This window comes from Pyxicephalus adspersus, chromosome 7, assembly GCF_032062135.1.
Source record: "Pyxicephalus adspersus chromosome 7, UCB_Pads_2.0, whole genome shotgun sequence".
Classification (NCBI taxonomy): Eukaryota; Metazoa; Chordata; class Amphibia; order Anura; family Pyxicephalidae; genus Pyxicephalus; species Pyxicephalus adspersus.
In genome coordinates this window covers 33,182,118-33,201,827 of record NC_092864.1, presented here as the reverse complement: position 1 = coordinate 33,201,827, position 19,710 = coordinate 33,182,118, and the positions used below count along the sequence as shown (strand labels likewise).

At 41.5% G+C, this 19,710-nt stretch overlaps 1 protein-coding gene across 1 annotated transcript in view; it reads left to right on the top strand.

Moving 5' to 3' along the window:
• The first annotated feature begins 7,172 nt into the window (after nucleotides 1-7,172).
• LOC140335451 (unconventional myosin-X-like) overlaps nucleotides 7,173-19,710 on the top strand; it is an 89,314-nt gene continuing 76,776 nt past the window's right edge. The window contains exon 1 of the mRNA XM_072418061.1: nucleotides 7,173-7,615. Within this exon, the coding sequence (XP_072274162.1) occupies nucleotides 7,595-7,615 (21 nt within the window). The 5' untranslated portion in view covers nucleotides 7,173-7,594. The remainder of the gene's footprint in view (nucleotides 7,616-19,710) is intronic.

Here is a 19,710-nt window from a genome sequence, read left to right as displayed (position 1 = left end):
TTCCTTCAGGCACAGAATGATGTGTCTGGTTCAGTGTTCTCTGCACGCCACACAAGAGTTACCGCAGCATTCATTAATGAAATAAAATATTTTATTAATGCTTCGGCTTCCCATTGCCATGCAATGATACTCACGTATGACTGGTTCCAAACCTCTGCAACTAGCTTGTTCACTGGAAAGGTCAAATAACCATTTCCAAAGTGTTACCAGGCACCCTAGTGGTTGAAATGGGCACCGGGTAGCACTTTGGAGATGGTTAGTATATCAGAAAAATGCTATACGAACGGTTTTCTAGCAGTGCACTTGCCTTGTATAGGAAATGGTGGGGTATAGGTAGCAGAAAAACAAACTGTAATTTGTTCTCCTAAATCCAAAAAAGCCCCATTCTCAAGTCTTTTGAAGTGGTTGACAAATGCAGGAACCATGGGATGCTATATTATTATTATTACACAGTACTTATATATCGTCGACCTATTACACAGCATTTTCCACAATCCATAGTGATATCACTGACTGTCTCTCAAAGGAGCTCACAATCTAATGTCCCTACTATAGTCACAAATCTTTAAAAGAGTTTTAGGTGAATTTTTGGGGGAAGCCAATTAACCTAACAGCATGTTTTGTAATGTGGGAGGAAACTGGAGTACCCAGAGGAAACCCACGCATATACAGGGAGAACCCGCAAACTCAATGCAGATAGTGTCTGAGATTCGGACCTGGGACCTAGCGCTGCAAAGGTGAGACTGCTAAGGTCTAAGCCAACCATGCTGCCCATGAATCAAAACCAGAACCATATTGCTTGCTAATCCCCTACAAGAAAGTATTTTTGTTATTCATTTAAATTATATTGAAAGGGCTAGGCCATTATTGATCCAAAAAAGCCAAAAAAATGCCTGAAAAAGTTATATTCAAGCCTTGAATCCAATCCAGAACCATAATGCCAGCTAAAAAAAAAACAAGCATTTATTGTTGCTTCTAATTATTTCAATTTTATTGAGAGGGCTATGTAGTTATTGATCTTTTTTTTGGAGTGCTGAACGACTAGGATTCTGCCCCTGAAAAACTGGGCAAACTAATCCTTAAAATTTGCAGCAAGAATTGTTATCCATCAGAGCATAACCGGCTTGATTGTTGTGGACACTGAGGGATAAAAGAGTTAATAATCTGCTCCCCTGCTGCTGTCCTGTCTGCCCCCCATGTTGCCTATTAGTAAGATGAATGTGTGAGCAGCAGGTCTGGATGGTGCAGCAACAGGCACATCTGCTTTTCCCAGCAGTCTTCTGGAGTCCCAGGGCCAGGGATGGCCGCCATGAGGCTGATTGCCCTGGCAGATTACACTAATCTCTTTTCTTATTCTCACTTGCAGATGATTCAGTGAGGGAGTCTGGCAAATGTGACCATACCCCCCACACATTTATATCACCCCCTCCCAGACATCCTTTTAGGTTTGTCACTTGGATTATGACATCATTCTGCCTTACTCAGGTAACTCTATAACTCTGATCAAGGCAAAGGGAATCTGTAATCTCAGACAAAGGCAGGTATCAGGTTTTACTGCAAGAAGGAACAAAGATGGAATTTAGCCAAATTATTCTGAAGTGGCAATCTAATGCAACGTCCTATGATGAGAAACAATGCAACAATGCAATAAATTGGTTCCAAATTCAAGCAATTTTCTTTTATTTATTTGTAAAAGATTTGGAAAAAGTAAGAATTGCAGGGAAGTATCCTAAGTGATAATGTTTGGCAACAGTAGAATGAATAAGAGTTGTGGGCATCAGTATTCCAGAGATGGGGATGGACAGAAAATGATATATTCCCTGCACCAATCCTGCATGACTGTGCTGCCACTCAGCTGATGTAGTAAAGAGGTAGACAAGGACATTTTGTGAGGGCTCCCAGTACCAACCTCCTGTTTGATGCCCTGCTATTCACAGGAAGGAAGACAACCTAATACCTAGCTGTATTTGTTAATTTCCAGCATCTTCTTAACACTATAATGCTTTGTAACAGAAATAAGTTTTTCTAACTTCAAATATGAAACAAAAATAGTTTATTGTGATTTAGAGGTTGGACCATGCAGGGCTGTGACATTGGTTTATGTTCCTTTAAGGACACTGTATAGGATTGATGTGTTCTCCTTGTGTTGTGGGTCAGTTGGATCACATCTGAGGGTGGTCAGCTCATGCCAGAAAAAAAAGGTGCCAGGATAGGGTAGAACTGTCTATTGTTACCCCATAATGTTTCATAATTGTCCCTGCTCTGTCCCCTTCTTCATCCACCTATGGATATTAAAAACAAACCCAAGCAGAACTTGCAAATAATAACCTAGATCATATCTGGTGCCAATTTTGCAATCAACTAACTGGTCTGATTACTTTTCCAGTTGGTCATTTAATTATTTGCCACTGTTCTTATATATTTAATATTGAGTGAATATTTTAATATTTCATTATTTGCTTTTTTTTTATTAATCTTTATTTGAGGAATTTATCCAATAACTGATTCCCCACATTAACATGGGGTTTGGCTGATACTTTGCTGAGATTCTTGACAACAAGGTCTCTTTAATGTTCTTTACACACTCATTAGCGCTCTTTCAGATATAAGCATTGCTGAAATGTGTGTTTTACTGCATAGTACTGCAAACCTGGCAGGAAGAAGGAGCGGTAGCACATAATACTCCAATGCATATGTTCTAAAAGAAGTTGCATGCCCACTTTTGGATTCGGTATGATGCTTCAAAGACCTATTCAAAATGAATAGGCTGCTAAAGCCTATTCAAAAAAATAAAAAATAAAAAATAAAAATAAAATAAAATAAAAAATAAAATAAAATAAAAAATAAAAAAATAAACCTATTCAAAATGAATAGGCTGCTTTGGATTCGGTATGATGCTTCAAAGACCTATTCAAAATGAATAGGCTGCTGCTAAAGTGTGAATGGAAAAAAAGTGTGCATTGGTAAAGGAAATAATTCCAGACAAAATCTTGACACCTACTGTTCCTCATTTTTTATTTTGCAGAATGCTTGTTGTCTGGTTGACCCTTTACATCGGTGGTCCCCAACCTTTTGAAACTCCTGGACCTCTAAATGCACGGACTCAGGACGGTGCATGCGTGGGGACCCCATGTGTCACTCAAAGGGGAAGAAACTTTCCCCAGAGTGACGTCATGATGCCAGAACCTGCCCACTCTCCCATCGCAGACCTGTGATGGGAAGGTTGTGTCCTTCTCCTGACCCCGCTGATGGGTGGGTGCACCGGCCAGAGCCGTGGCCCACCTGTCAGACAACCACAACCCACTAGTGGGCCAGGGACTGGGGTTTACATTCAATATTTTGTGCAAGGTTGCAGATAAAGATTTAAGAAGTTACTAAAGTATCCGGCTTGTTCAGGTCAGTGATTCAGAAAGTATTGAAGGCAAAGGATTAGCATAACAGCCAGACATTTAGTATTTTCAGAAAGATGCTGCCAATGGCAGTCCCAAATGTTTATTTAATAATGTTGAGGATTTTTCCTTCTTGGAGTCTTTGTGTCACATCCATATTCGGATATTATGTACAGCTCTATCTGTTACAGAATGGGGGTCTCTGGCAGCTTTGAAGCCCTCGAATCTCATTTATTTCCTGTATGTTTTAGCTACTGAAAGTGTCTTGTGAATAACTATTTTATTTTAAGCCACAAAAGTCCCTTGGTCTCTGAGGGGATCTTTTCATCTATTTTGGTTCATTTAACGTGTCTTGTTAACATGTGTTAAAGCCATCATTTTAGCACCTGTCAGCAGGAAACATCAAAGCTATTTCTGCCTTTCTGTTATTCTTTGCTGAATGCTGAGAAGTTGAACAATTTAGCAGTATTTGCCATGGTTCATCCAACTGTCTTCACCTCCTCAATAGGCCACAAGCAGACAGCAATATCTGCATTGCGAACATAGCAGAACCACCATACAGTCAATGTGCACCATGTTGGGTTTGTGGTGACCACATAGAGACAAAGCATTTTATTCAATCACACAACTTTAAGCACCAACTGCACCCAAAAATTTTGGATGAATCAAAGTATTTGATTTGCAGTCAATGAAAGCATATACATGTGTAGAGTTTTCTCTGCTAGGGTTCTGTGGAACCCTAGGGTTTCTGCAGAGGTTGCTGGGGGTTCCTTGAGCAATGAGCAATTTGTGCCTCTCAGGTCAGTTTAAGTTACCACAATGATCCTTTTGGTTATCTGTAAGGGTCAGCAGTATAAGAGTCATTCTTCCCAATACCAATGGCCAATGGCCAGCAGTATAAGAGGCAGTCTTCCCACTGACCACCACACTAATGTACCGTAGATAAAGGGATTATAGTCGGGGTTCCCAAAAGACCTGAAAATACCTTCAAGTGGCTGCCCCATGTTTAAACCCTTCCTAATATATACTCAAACCCTTCTGTCATGAGGTGCTACATTTCAAAGCACCACTACTATTTGCTGTAAGATACCAGCTCGGGGATCCTGACATTGGAATTTGCCATTCTCCCACTTTTGGCCAAGTAGGGGGACAAGTCTAGTCACCATTGTTTTTCGGCTGTCAGTGATGTATGTTCTCTCTGATTCCTTATCTATTCACCTAAACAAGAATGCTCCAACCAGCAAAAAGGTCCAAGAACGGGACCTCCTGGTAGACTACCTGTACAACCTACTGCTCTCTGATTCTTTTTGGTGTTGGTTCTTGTCTTTGTTTCATAAAGGTTGTGTTGAGCCAGCCTCTTTGTTGATTATTTAGAGCTCATAGTTTAGGTATAAGGGGAAGAAGGGGAAAGAAAGAGGTTTCAGGCTCTCTGATATCAACTCGAACCACAGAGAGATCCCGTTCATAATTTTAAACTCTTGGATGAAAGTAAATACAGGCACCTCAGATCATAACACTGCCCCCACAGGCACCCCAGATCATAACACTGCCCCAACAGGTACCTCAGATCATAACACTGCCCCCACAGGTACCTCAGATCATAAAACTGTATCCACAGACACCTCAGATCATAACACTACTCCCACAGGCACCTCAGATTATACCAGTGTCCCCACAGGCACCTCAAATTATAACACTGCCCCACCGGCACTTCAGATCATACCACAGTGCCCACAGGCACCCCAGATCATAACACTGCCCCACAGGCACCCCAGATCATAACACTGCCCTCATAGGCACCTCAGAACCTAACACTGCCTCCATAGGCACCCCAGATCATAACACTGCCTCACAGGCAGCCCAGAACATAACAGTGTCCCCACAGGCTCCCCAAAGCATAACACTACTCCTACAGGTACCTCAGAACCTATCATTGACCCCATAAGCACCCCAGATCATAACACTGCCCCTACAGGCACCTCAGATCATAACACTATTACCACAGGCACCCCCAAATCATACCACTACTCCCACAGCCACCACATATCATAACACTGTTCCCACGGGCACCCCAGATCATAACACTGCCCCCACAGGCACTTTAGATCATAACACTGCCCTCATAGGCACCTCAGAACCTAACACTGCCTCCAAAGGCACCCAAGATCATAACACTGCCTCACAGGCAGCCCAGATCATACCAGTGCCCCACAGGCACCCCGAATCATAACACTACTCCTACAGGTACCTCAGATCCTAACACTGACCCCATAAGCACCCCAGATCATAACACTGCCTCCATAGGCACCCAAGATCATAACACTGCCTCACAGGCAGCCCAGATCATAAGTTTCCCCACAGGCACCCCAAATGCTAACACTACTCCCACAGGTACCTCAGATCATAACAGTGTCCCCACAGGCACCTCAGATTATAACACTGTTACCACAGGCACCCCCAAATCATACCACTACTCCCACAGCCACCACATATCATACCACTGTTCCCACGGGCACCCCAAATCATAACACTTCTCCCACAGGCACCCCAGGTCATAACACTGCCCCTAAAGGCACTTCAGATCATAACACTGTCCCCACAGGCACCCCAGATCATAACACTGCCCCACAGGCACCTCAAATTATAACATTGCCCTCATAGGCACCTCAGAACCTAACACTGCCTCCATAGGCACCCAGGATTATAACACTGCCTCACAGGCAGCCCAGATCATAACAGTGTCCCCACAGGCACCCCAAATCATAACACTACTCCCACAGGTACCTCAGATCATAACACTGCCCCCATAGGCACCCCAGATCATAACACTGCCCCCACAGGCACCCCAGATCATAACACTGCCCCCACAGGCACCCCAGATCACAACACTGCTCCCACAGGCATCCCAGATCATAACACCATCTGGGTTCAGCTGATGAGTAAATGTGGTGCCACTCCAATGCCTTTATCCATTCGGAAAGGGGGACAGAGTCATAAAAGAGCTTGTTTCCTTTCCTTTGTTTCCTTTATTCTCCTAACAGTTGAAACGGGTGATGAGGTTGCGGTGTGGATTAATATTATTAAACAGTATTTAGTATGTAGCGCCAACATATTACGCAGAGCTGTACATTAAATTGAGGTTGCAAATGGCGTACAGATACAGACAGTGACACAGGAGGAGGAGAGGATCCTGCCCAGAAGAGCTTACAATCTAATTCTCCTTCTTCATACCTATGAAACATGCCTGCTGGTGTGTGCTAGTGTGCTAGTCAAATTCAAGTGATTTGGATGCCTTAGCAGCTTTTTCATATCAATCAGCTACCTTCCTGCAGAATAGGTTAATGCGCAAACTAAAATGCGACATGACGAGCATTAACGCATGTACCTAAAACGCACCACAGCGAGCCACCCTGTAATGAATTTGCTCTAAATGATTGAATAATGAAGGGAATTTTATCTGGGGGGTTCTGCTCATTACATAAACATAAATGCTCAGTTGAAACGATCATGCACTTTTATTTTGCGATTGGATCCTCTGACCGCCATCTCATGTCTATGGCTATCCTTGCGGGAGCTTTGCGTATTGGTGGTGATTTACCAAGCATGTGATACTCCAACACAATGAAAGCTAGTGTCAGTTCTTTGTGCCTGTAGAACACACTGGGTGCTGTACAGATCTTGTTTGGGAGGGGTCGGACTCTGTGAGGCTCAGCCTCCATAGGAGGAGTTGTCTGGGAGCAGCTGAGTTCAGTTAAAAACCTGCTCAATGCAGGATGACTGAGTCACAAGGAGATGTGAGTATGTCTGGGAGCATTGCAGTCTATGCTGTGGCTGCACATTGAAGTGGGATACCCATGTATCTGTCCCTGTCCTCAATTCACCCCTCCTATTAGGAACAAAAGGACACAGAGGGGGTTGGAGGCACCAAAATCTACCTCTCCTTGGTAACCTTCTTTATCAAGACTGGGATGCTCAATAATCTGTATTGTATAAGGACTCCCCTTCTCCTTGTCACTGCTCACTGACTACAATATTGGGATACACTAATAGGCTCCTAGCTGGATTGCATTGACCCTTCATTACTTATCTGTGCTGCATGGGGAGTTATCGAACCTTCGTCTACTGGGAATTTTAGAAACTGGAGTTGCTTTTATTCTATAGATTCTTGGGAATCTGGGAACCCTGGATGACATACTGGCCGAAACATGGATGACTGTTATACAGAGGTAGGTGGAGATGGAATGTTAGTACTCAAGTTCATGGCGGTTGTGTGCCATTTGATGGTAGTCTTTTCCTTTTTTACCATTTGCTTACCACACGTTAAGCCAAGTCCTAGATGATACCTGATGTACCTATCAAAACAAAAACTGCTACTTTTTGTTGAGCCTCTTTTTACAAAAGAAGTCAAGGCAATTGGCCTTATACAGGTTCAAGAGCACCTACAAGAACCAAAAGATAGGTTCAGATTTACCGTCATGTATTGCTTGCGTTGTAGGTATTTTGCTTTGTTTCCATAAAGCTGTCCTCTGAATTCGGCAGTATTTTCCCATCTTTGTGGTTGTGTTGGGGGTCCTATGTTGAGTTTATAAAACTGTATACCTATGCCAATCTGATATATCATGTCAGTTTTAGCATACTGGTAAGTTTTCTGTAGCAGATCATTTGAATGTTTCACTTCAGGTATTTCTTTGTGCATGTATTATTTCAATTGGGCTATTATTGTGGCTTAAAAGAACATTTGACTGTTTGAAAATGGATCACCTTCCCTCAACCCAAGCAATGTATGGATCTTCTATATTCAATCCATGCAATGTACGGTCCCCTGACGGTGCTGGGGTCCCAAGAGTGACTCCAAAGCAAATATATTATACTCATGATTTGTATGTGGTTCCTGTTGCACATTCAGGCAATGCTGTGTACCATGCTGAATGAGACCTGGGCTGTGTCATTTTGTCATAGCCATCACTGTTTTGGCTTATTCCACCAAGAAAGCGCTGGATTTAGAGCCAGTTCAAGCACATTGGATGCATTTCCCATGTGTGCTATCCCACCAAGGGTGTGTGCACAACCTTATTTCCTGTTATCTTACCAGTAGACATTGAGCAATGATCTGGTATCTGTTGGTGACCATGGAATCTGCAAACCATTTGCAGGGGGCACTCTATCATGGAACCAGGTTAGACAAATGTCAAAAAGTCAGTGGGAGAATCATTGAGGTGCAAGAACTTCCTGTAATGGGTGTCTTGCTTTTGTTGGCCTGACATTGCAGAATCTCAGAGCAATGATCCAAAAACATCATATTCGTCCAAACAGTCAAGGAGCAATGCCATAGAAAACACTAAGTGCTATCTGGGGCCAGCTTGCCATGATGCGACTGGCATTTTGGAATACAAAGTCATGATGCATTTTTTCTTCTTTTTATAATATTTGCGATTATTATTGCAGTATATCGGCCTTTGTGATTGACAAGAAGTATACAATGAATCATCCAATTGTTCCATACCTGATCTATATTTTGATGAGTTTGCCATTATATTTAAATTAAGTATTGATGGCAATACAAACAAGTGGGTTCAATCTTAATATGATGGGTTAACTAATTGACAAAACAAACTACCTAGCCTGATCATCTTTCAATCGATATTCTGCCCAAAAATAATGGTCATTTTTCTTTATTCATTCAGCATTTTTGTCTAATTGAAGGCATAATGTAGTAGCTTTAGGGGTGTATGAGCCATCCCATCGCTGCTGGATTAAAGTGGCGCGACCCCAGTGACCACCTGTCCCAAATGCTGCTGTTCCTCTCTGATAAGCCGGCGCAGTGTCCTATTCCTGTTCCACCCTCCTCCTGCTTCCTTTTATAAAGTTGCACTGAATTGGCCTTTCAAGTTTAATAGAGTTCCTCACTGAGAGCTTGCCCGGAGGGCGCCGAGTCTATCCTGCATGATCGACAGCCTTTAAAGTGGTTGACCAGTTTAAAATATTTCTGGGAACTACAAGCCCCTATTACCGGTGGTGCATGCAGTTGTTCAGCAGCTGGGGACTACTGCACAGCTCTCTTGGGGAGAAAAGCTAATACCAATGGCTCTTTAATCTTCCAAAACCTCTGTTTGGCTCCTGATAAATGAATAGGATAGAGCCAAGAGGGTCAGCAATACCATGCCACACCCCGAATCCTACACTGGACACTGCAGAGGTCACCTGTGTGCTGAACGTCTGTAAACTGCAATAAGATTCTCCCACACTGCATTGCAGGACCGATGACTTTGTCTCGTGTCCTGGAATATCTTGTAGGAAAAAAAAACTTTGCGCTTCTAATCCAGCAGAGGAGAAAGCAGTGATGCAACATTAGAATTATTTATTGCAACCAGAATCTGCAGATAAAGAAAATGTGGTTACTAGGGGCAACTACACCATGCACATGATTATTATTTTTTGCACCCTGCAGCGGTGGTGCTGGAGGTCATTAGGTCAGCAGCAATTTTGGGAAACTGTGAAATGAAGGGGAACCTTTTGCGAGCAATGCTCCATTCATGCCTATCGCATGGCGATCTTGACAATTCTGAGAAGGAAGTGTTTCGAAAGAGTTGTGGTTCCTGTCACCTTTGCACCTTTGTGGGTGTGAAAATGGAGCACGAGGAACGGGGTGTGAGATGAACCATTTCTCCTTTTCGTGTTTCCAGCGCTTTCTGCAAAACTGAAAGGGGAAATCTGGTTGATAAAGGAAACAGATGCCTGGTCTTCCTTACTGCACAAATTGATTTTGTTATCGGTTGTCATGAGGTTTTTTTTTGGAAGGAGGAGGAATACCTGGCCTTGTTGTCAATATTATTTATCAGAAATTGACCATACAACCCATTTTTACTAGCAAGGTGGCAATACTACGAGCTGTAGGTGATAAACCTTTTAGTTAAGGAGACCCTGTCACCAGACCAATAATTTCAACAGCCATCTTTCTATAAAATTATAACAATATAATGTATTTTTTTAAATAATGCTATGTACCAGCAAAAGCTTCCTTTCTGTAGACATCAAAAAATCTTGATGCCAGCAGATGGTGCAGCTACAAAAAAAGTTTTATGTAGGGGTTCAACACAAAGTAATTAGATCAGTGTTTCTCATCCGGGATTCCTCCAGAGGTTTTTAGGGGTTCCTTGAGCAATGAGCAGTTTGTACCTCTCTGGTCAATTTAAATGACACCAATGACTTTTTTGGCTATCTGTAAGGATGACATTTGTCCCAATGGCCAGCAATGTAAGAAGAATTATTCCCACTGACCATCACACTAATGTACTGTGAGCTGTGGATTTAGTATTTATACCAGGGGACCCTAAAGACCTGAAAGTTATTTCACAGGTTCCCTCACTTTCCCAGGGGTTTATTTATAAAGCTGTAAATTTAATAATCAGCAACATTATCTGGTGGAGAATCTTTCAGGCCCATGTGTTTGAATAGGAGTGATTGATTCTCTACCAGAGCATGTCTGGTGAATGTCAGATTCACTGTTTTATAAATAAACCCTTAAGAGTAGTCAAATGTTTTGGAAGGTTCAGAGGAAATTTACAAGTGAATTATAAATGGAGAGGAGAAATGCTGCATATACTTTAAAATGCTTGCTGCTAAGGCGTGTTCTTTTTCCTTCAATTCTTTTAGTGATGGGGTCTTCTTTAAGTAAATGTAAATTCAATTTGTTTCATAAAAGTTTTAAAATCATCTTCTTAAGAAGTCCTCTCTAACTTAAATTGGCTGTTTTCATTTAGAAACATTCTTGGTGATTCTGCTTTGTTCATGGTTGTTGTTATGGGATGACAACATTTTGTCCTGCTTACTAGTTGTTCTCACTCTTTGACTATCTGTGGTTATTTTAGCACACATTGCGCAGGTGTGGCCCTCAGAAAACTTGCCTTAAGAAATACCAAGCCTGATGTCAGGCAACCACTCATTGCTAGCAGGAGAGCCATATGGGACAAGCTTCTATTCACCTCTGTGAAATCGCTCACCTATTGGCCTGAATGCTGCTAAATCTTGCTTGAAAGGGACATCTCACTGGCTCCTTAGATTAGACCTTGGCAGGAGGTTTCTTAGTAACTCCAAAGTTGGTAATGTGTAGCTAAGGACCCTAACAGTTTAAAGAGAAAAAAAAACAAAATAACAAGGCAGTTGACTGTACAAAAACACTAACATTGTGTAAAAATAGACAAACCTCACATTTAAAGATCAACTGAAATCTGGAAACTGTGCCAGAAAAAGGCAGAACAAAGTACTAGGCATCTGTATTGCATGTGGTACCCCTACAGCTGATATCTTCTCCAATACTGACTTGCCATGCCTTGTTCTGCCATGTGTCTTTGGATGGAGGCCGCCATCTTGGTAGAGGCAGAGCTTTGCTTCTTCATATAACAGGCTTTAGCAAGGAGAACAGTGAGCAGTATAGGAAGACCTCACCAAATCTCGTCATACTAGTGGTAGATGAAAGCTTAGATCTCACTCTGCAAATATACAGCTCTAAGACACTTTTGCATAGGTGCTATTATTCAGGAAGAAATGTTTTAAAAATGGTAACTTATCAGGGTACTGCTTGGGCATCATTAAATGTACTCTCCATTAAAACAAATGACCCATGGCCATACCTCACTTCTACTATCTTCTAATAAACCTCTGACAGGAAGGAAAATTAAATCCAAATCCTCTTTTCACTTACTTAAAGCCAGCGTCACAGGACACTTCTGCCAGGTGCTCTGTTTTCCTGTTAACTTGGATGGGTCCTTACGGTGTCCACTTTCACCTTTTCTGAATGGATCACAAGATGACATCAGCAGGAGGAAAACAGGCAGATACCGGTGATTGCAGCAATGGGTTGGTGAATCATGGAAGAGACCTGAATGATGGGTTAGGTGGTATCTCTAGTCCCTGATAAGATGAATTATTAAAACCCGCTGAAATATCTGCTAGCAAAAGGGCTCTGACCCATTGAGACAGTGCAGTATTGAACACCAAGATGTTGGCAGCCAGATGATGTTTATCTATAGTGCCTTCTTCTACCACCTCTTCCCAAGGGTAAATGACAGGCAGGCACACCCAACCCTCCACATGAACTAAACTGAAAATGCAATTCGGAAGACCAGACTGATTTCCATTGCTGTAGTCCACCTACGATGCCAATGTGCCCAATATGGACATATTTGCTGATGAAATGGGTCAGCATGGACACGCTGACTGGTCTACGGCATCCAACCACCATACACTACATGCTGTGATGCTTTGTGTGTTCTGACATGGCCAACATCAAGATCTTTCAGCAATATGTACTACAACTGTTAAGATTTGACTTGCCAATCTCCCTCAAACCCTACATGTTCTTATTCTGGTAACTATTCCATACTGGAAACCCGCACAAGTCCAGCCATTTAGGAGATGCCCTGACCTCTGTCCTCTGGCCATCACAGTTCAGCCCTTGTCAAAGTCATTTAGTTTTCCTGCTTCCAACACATCATCTTTAACAATTGGCTATTGACCTTCTGTCTCTTAAATTAACCACCATCATAATGTTGTGTAAAGAAACAAGCGGGGCTTGTAAACCTTGCTGAATTTTGTTGCTGGAAAATTGATTGCCCAAATGCTTTACAAAGAAATCTGTAATAGAACCTAAATAGGACTAAAATACCGGATCTTTGACATGCAAAGGACAAGTGAGGTAAAATGTTTTATTTCCATGGGTCTGTTCTGATAATCTGATAAGCCAATGGCCTCTCCTGCAGATCCCTGTCTGGGGTATCTCCTTCATCAACAATCTTCTGTTCACGCTTCACATTGGATGGAACGATGGGGTCTTTGTCTATACGGCATGCCTGTTTGTTCTGTATTGTTCTCCAGGCAGTCTGTCATTGACTATTATATGTTTTTTTTTTTTTTTACCAGCGTACAAATGAACATTCCCAATCCTGGAAGTGGCCACTTTGTTCCATCGTGTTACATGGTTATCTGGCTGTGCAGGGAATTAATTAAACCTCACACTATTCAGTTCTATTATAGAGTGGCGATAACCGCTGTTAGTTTTGTTCCCTTGTTTAAAGCCTTTGATTCACAAATTCTTCAGAAATCGCACAGGACTGTAATTTTTAGAGATACAAAAGCTTTCCATGGGAGGCAGCTGTAATTGTGGTTATCTTTCATTTTGTAAATGGAAATAATATCTTCAAAGGGTTTTCTTTCATCTTCATTTTGTTGTACTTTTTGGAAGTTGATTTTTTAACCTTGAGCCAGGTGAAGGTAAAAATATTCCTATGGCTGTGTGAGATGCAAAAAATTCAACTTTTGTATGCAAATAGTATTGACTTTAAGCCAAGCAAGCTCTAGCTGAAGAGTTTAATTGGCCCGGGTTCGAGTGCAATTAGCCTAGTATTTGCATACAAATCATTTATTTTTTTGCATCTCTATTGGCCATACACTGGTTCATGTCATTGAATTAAGGAAAACAGAAATCTCTTGAAAACTGGAGGACTTCAGATTAGATTTTGTTCATATTTGGAGCACCAAAAGGTTAACCACCTACTTTTTCTGACTGATTAATTTAATTCTATGGGGAAGGGGAGCTCCCTAGCAATCGGTAGCCGATGGGAGCACTTCTTACCCATACCAATAACGCAGCTCTGCCTGTTGTTGTTGTTGTTGTTAATAATAATATTACACAGTATTAATATAGCTCCGACATATTATGCAGCGCTTTACAAGGTCCAAAGTCATGTTACTAACAGTCTCTCAAAGGGGCTCACAATCTAATGCCTCCACCAATTGGAAGGGAAAGCCAATTACCTAACTCCATGTTTTATAGTAAACAGGAGGCGCATGTTCCATTGCATTCTCCACTGATTTACCTTATTCTGTTGTAATTGATGGTGGTGGACTGGAGATGTGCTTGACTGGGCTGATCGATAGGTGCACAGCAGTTTTCAATTATCAATGTTGTGAGGATATTGATACCTGTCGTGCAATTGATCAGTACCCACTCGGTCCTTAAACATGGCACAGACGTGTATCCTATTCTGCTCCTTTGTTTCTTGGGTTGGAGAGGGGGTAAAGAACAGACAATGCGGAGGACGTTCTTACACATTCTTTTTACCTTAGAGTAGTGTTTTTCAACCACTGTTCCTTCAGAGGTTTTTAGGGGTTTCTTGAGCAATGAGCAGTTTGTGTATTTCAGGTCCAAGTGACACCAATGATCATCTATAAGGGTGATGTTCTTTCGAATGTCCACCAATGTAAGAGGCATTCTTCCTACTGACAACTACACTTACGTACTGTGAGCTGTTGATACAGTAACTCTAGCAGTGGTTTCCTGAAGGTCTGAAAGTTATTTAAAGAGGTTACCCATGTTGAACTAAAATATTGTTCAGGACCCGGTGGAGAAATAATTTTGAAATTTTTTTTTTTACATTGATGGTTGGTGTGAAGAATGGCCCTCTTCCCATGGTGGCTAAAATGCATTCATTATAGAAAGGAATAAAGTTCATGGGGGGAGTCATTCTTGTGTGGTGCTGCCAAGTGGTGTCAGACCACAAACTATGCCGGTCCCATCCAAAGAGAGTACAATTGGACACAGCTTAAGGAACCCCTGGAGGTTCCATGGATGGGAGATCCTACATTTGCTCATATGGGGGGGTCCTAATAGATTTGTGCAAATGATCATGCATAACAGAACCTGAGCACTTACTTTAGGCATTTTCCACCTGACAACTACATGTCCAACCAAGTTGGACCCCTTGTGAACTTGGCCTATGGTGTAAAGTACAAACCAGCTTCCCCTGTTGATGCTGAAGATGTCCTTACAGAGGCCTTGCATTAGCCATTTTTAGCTCCTTGTATTTAGCAGACTAATAATGGGACGGAATCTGAAATTGCATTTCCCCCGGGCAATAGCCAGATTAATGAGAACGGTGTGGATTGCATCTATTATGACAGCAGGACATTCCTGCTGTGTCTGTAAATCTATTTCTGTCACAGCAGCCCCCGGTTCTTTGTTTCATTAGGTAAGTTTGGTCAGTGTCGCGTTTGATTCAACGCCAATTATACCCAGCAGGTCTGTGTGCAAAAATGCAGCCACATTCCTGAGCAGCAGCTGGTGTCACCGTGAGTCGGTGGAACTACTTTCCTGCTTATGTCACCAGGCAGCCCGCTCCTGCCTGATGTGTCGCAGCAAAACGCAGACCCATGGCACACAGACTCCATAGTTTTCAGACAGCAGACCTGTCATTAACCTAACATTCTACTTTGTCATGGAAATGGTAATCTAATACTTCTATGTTCTAATAGAACCCATTGGCTTCAGGACGCACTGTGGTTTTTTTGTGCATTGAGGCGCATTGTCATATTGTCATTCAAAATTGATGCTCTGTAACACACCTCGGTGCACAGGAATGTAGGTCTTACTGTATGTTCATTGCAAAGTAGGTAAGTAGTAGGGTTCTGGTATATTGTGTTTCAATTGAAAATGAAAAGCATGGCACCAAAAGTCATTACCATGTATGGCACGCTACCACACGTTTTCTTTTGCCAAGCATTACCGCAACCCAGTGGTGTGAATGAGTGCAAAATTACACCAAATATATTAAACTGATAACCAAATGGGAATCTAGACACATCCTATGAATGTCAAGGGGACTTTTTTTAAGTTTTGGAAATGGTTTTATAAGAAGATCTTCCCTTCACTTATCTTCTTGTCAAACTTCCACAGCTTGCAGTGGCCAAAACCAAATGAGCCCCACTGCAAATGTGAATAGAACATCCGATATCTCTTGTGCACGATAACATTTTTTTTTGTTTTTTTCCTTTTTGTAAATGTTATCGGTTACGCTCTTCAGACAAAGTCAATGGTGTCGCAGGATTTAACACAAGTCAATACAATGTGTTGCTAGGAGGAAACAATGGTGCTTTTTTTACCGCTTGACATTTTGTGTTCAGAAACTTGGGATATCCCAGCGTGCGTTGGCCTTTGTGTGGGAAAATGCCGGGCTTTAATAAATAAATAAGCCTTCTAATAATGAGAGGCGACGTCTAGTAGCATTGTTGTCCATACAAAGATAGGATGTGAGATGGCCAATTGTGCTGCTACGGGTGGGTTTGTGTCATAGAAGTGATTCTAATCTGTGGGTTTTTTATGAGATCATATGCAGACTGTATGTGTAACAAAGGGCCAAGCTCAGAATCGAGTGCAATTCACGGTTAAAGTACAGTGCAACTGTCTTTTACATAAATATGATATCCATATAATATCTCATGGGTACATGTTGGACTTATAGATTTTTTTATTTTTTTTTTTCCTCCTCCCATTCAGCAATCTCTCTGCAGGAGACAACATTGGAATTTCTTTGATAAGTGCACAACTGGCCATATTTTGAGCTTTAAGGCAATGATCACACCTTTAAAGTGTCTCTTTTAACAAAAAGCTGGTACCTTCCAGTTCCATAGTGGAGTTGTGTTCCCTCAAATTTCTATGTAGCCAGTGCTATGGAACGGGTACATAAAACTTTTAAATCCAAATCCTCAGTTTATGGTATGTTTTTATATCAAATTTTATGTATTTTCTATAATTATTAAAAGCATACAAGATGCAAGGCATTTCAGTGTTCTCCCCAGCCCTTTTAAGCTGGGTGCACCACCCAGCACTTTTCAGTTACCACTCGGCTGTTTTTGGCTGGTAACTGAAAAGCTGGATCACAATACAGGGGCCACCACCCATCTACAGCTTCCTCCCACCCAGCTCAAATTCTGGGGGGAATATTGCATTGTATTCATGTCAATCTAAATGACTAATAAAACCCCTACTTAGAGATTTTATCTAGTGCTCACCAAGGCAGCTGGCAGAAGACACCCAGCAAACCCCCGTATCCAGTTAGATTATCTGACACTGGGCCAACCAGTCCAATTTTACTCTTCATATACTGATGCCCCTCAAGCTTGAGGAATTGTGCTAAAGAACAGCAATTGGTAGGAGTATACGTGGACAGCGCAGGATGCTTTGTGCGTGATCCAGCACTATGTACATCTGAGGGTGATGTGCAGATAATCTGCTGGGGAAATAAAGGGAATTGTCCTCAATTAGGTGTTATCCACAGACTGGGTGATTTGAGTGTGCAGGACGTGCACATTGAACACTGAGATGTTGTGAATAACATTCTCGGGGTGGGGGGTTCATGACGAATCTGCTGGGAATGTATGTACAGAATAAAATAGTAATGTATAATCTGGATCAACGTTTATTTAAGCACAAAATAATGTAATAACTGCATGAATTAAAGTCATGAACTAAGTGAATTTTGAATGCATAATCAAACTGTATTGGAGATCATTGGTCGTTCAATGTTTTCACAGATAATGGAATGCGTCCAAACATATTAAAAGTCATATGAAAGCTCTTTTTGTAATGTATAATCCGTATTATAATTCTGTATGCTTAATAGCTTAGCTGGACTTCACGCTGGTGAAACAAATACTCACTGGGCTTTAATCCTATAGCGGCGGACTGCTATAATATGACTATTATCCGTGAAATGGAAAATGTTAACCTATTGTATTATCGCATTACAATATAAATTCATTAGGAGTGGGTATGTTCTTGCTCAATCCTATTCTAAGTACCCAAGAATTACTTCTTACTCAGCAGCTCTGACTCCACAGACATTCTTACAGCTGTAATATTTATGTGTAGGGGAGGAGGGCAGGAAGGAGCTCAGACTTGGGAGCTGGAAGTCAGTATTTGCATATTTGATTTCCTTGGTTCAGGATTTGAGAAATTAAAGTGTATGTAAACCCTAGTAATAAACTCCCCCTGCCTTCTCCTTTTGAAGAAGACTGGTAAAAAAACATAAATAAAAAATTAATTTTGTTATATCTGTTTGATAAATGTAAGCAAATATGTTAACCCTGTGAGAAATCCAGTGTTGTCCTGTTCTGCAGTTATAACTCAGGGAAGTCTCTCGAGCGCTCTCTGTCTTGGTGTTTGTAATAAAGCTGCAACAACTTTACAAGTGTGACATGAATCCAAGAGGCACATTTCTGTAACGTTTAAAAAATTACTCATGTAACATCAACCTAAGGCTGGGGTCAGATGAGGCCAGTTACTTTTTCTAATGGACTTGGTTCAATACCAGCTGGTTCAGCTGGACGCCCTTTGCTTACTGGTGAGATTCCCTAAGTTTCCAGGTCATCCAAGCACAGACTTTATCTAGCACCGTGGGTCCCGTACCATCTGCAGAATTGCCCACCTGACCTTATCTTTTAAAATGTGTACACATTCCCGTATCTATAAACCATGTAATGAGCAGCATGTTTGGGGTCTGGCAGTATGATGGCAGCTGTTTGGGAAGCTGTAATAATACATCCTTCTATAGCACAGGAAATACGCTTCAGAGACCCTTGAACCCAGCTGGTCACCTTTTAAAACAAGATGAGTAAGAGATGGCATGAGTCATTGATCCTCGACCTACATGTATACCGGAAATTGAGAGTTTCAGCCAATTGGTTCAACTGGTTGAACTGCTGGGATATCTATATGGACCATTCTCTTTTATTTGCAGATTGATACAACCCATAAAAGCAATGTTTTAAGTTTATTAGGCTTTTTGTTTGCAAGGTTGCTTTAATTAATGTCATGGGTAGATGACATGGCCTTCTTTTAGATTTGCACATATTTCACCAAAGACATTGTAATAATTGTATTTTTCCATCCTCGGAACACCACTATTCTAAACATCTGCTGCAAAGTAAATCCTCGCTGTCAATTTGACAGCTAGGATTTGCTATGTTGTTAAAACACAAGATTTACTTGTAGTTAATTCTTTTCAATGTATATCTGACAAGAAAAAAAGTGAAAGTAAAGTGCTATGCCGAAGCCCCACTAAAAAGCCTGGCTATAAATTTTATTACATTTCTTGGAAATATAAAACATGATCCAATCATTCCCATTTGAAGTTAAAGCTGGCTTAAAGTGAACTTTTGGGTACACTAAAATACACATACAATCCTCATTTAGAAGATTTCCCTTTGCTTCCTGTCCTATAGACTCAATGGAATGTTTGAAAGGTTTATCTGACAAGTCAAAATGTTGCACTGGTTCTCAATTTCAGCCCATCAAGTGTGGTCACCAGGACAAAGCGAGGGCAAATCTTTCCAGCAGAGAAGCACTTGGCATTAAAAACCTAATGGAGTTCTAATTTTCCCTACTTTTCCAAAGGTTTTAAATATATGGAATCCATGGGAATCCTCTATCGGTTCTTCTTCAGCAGCTGCAGGGTTAAGCTGCACACATATTAGAGAGATCAGCACA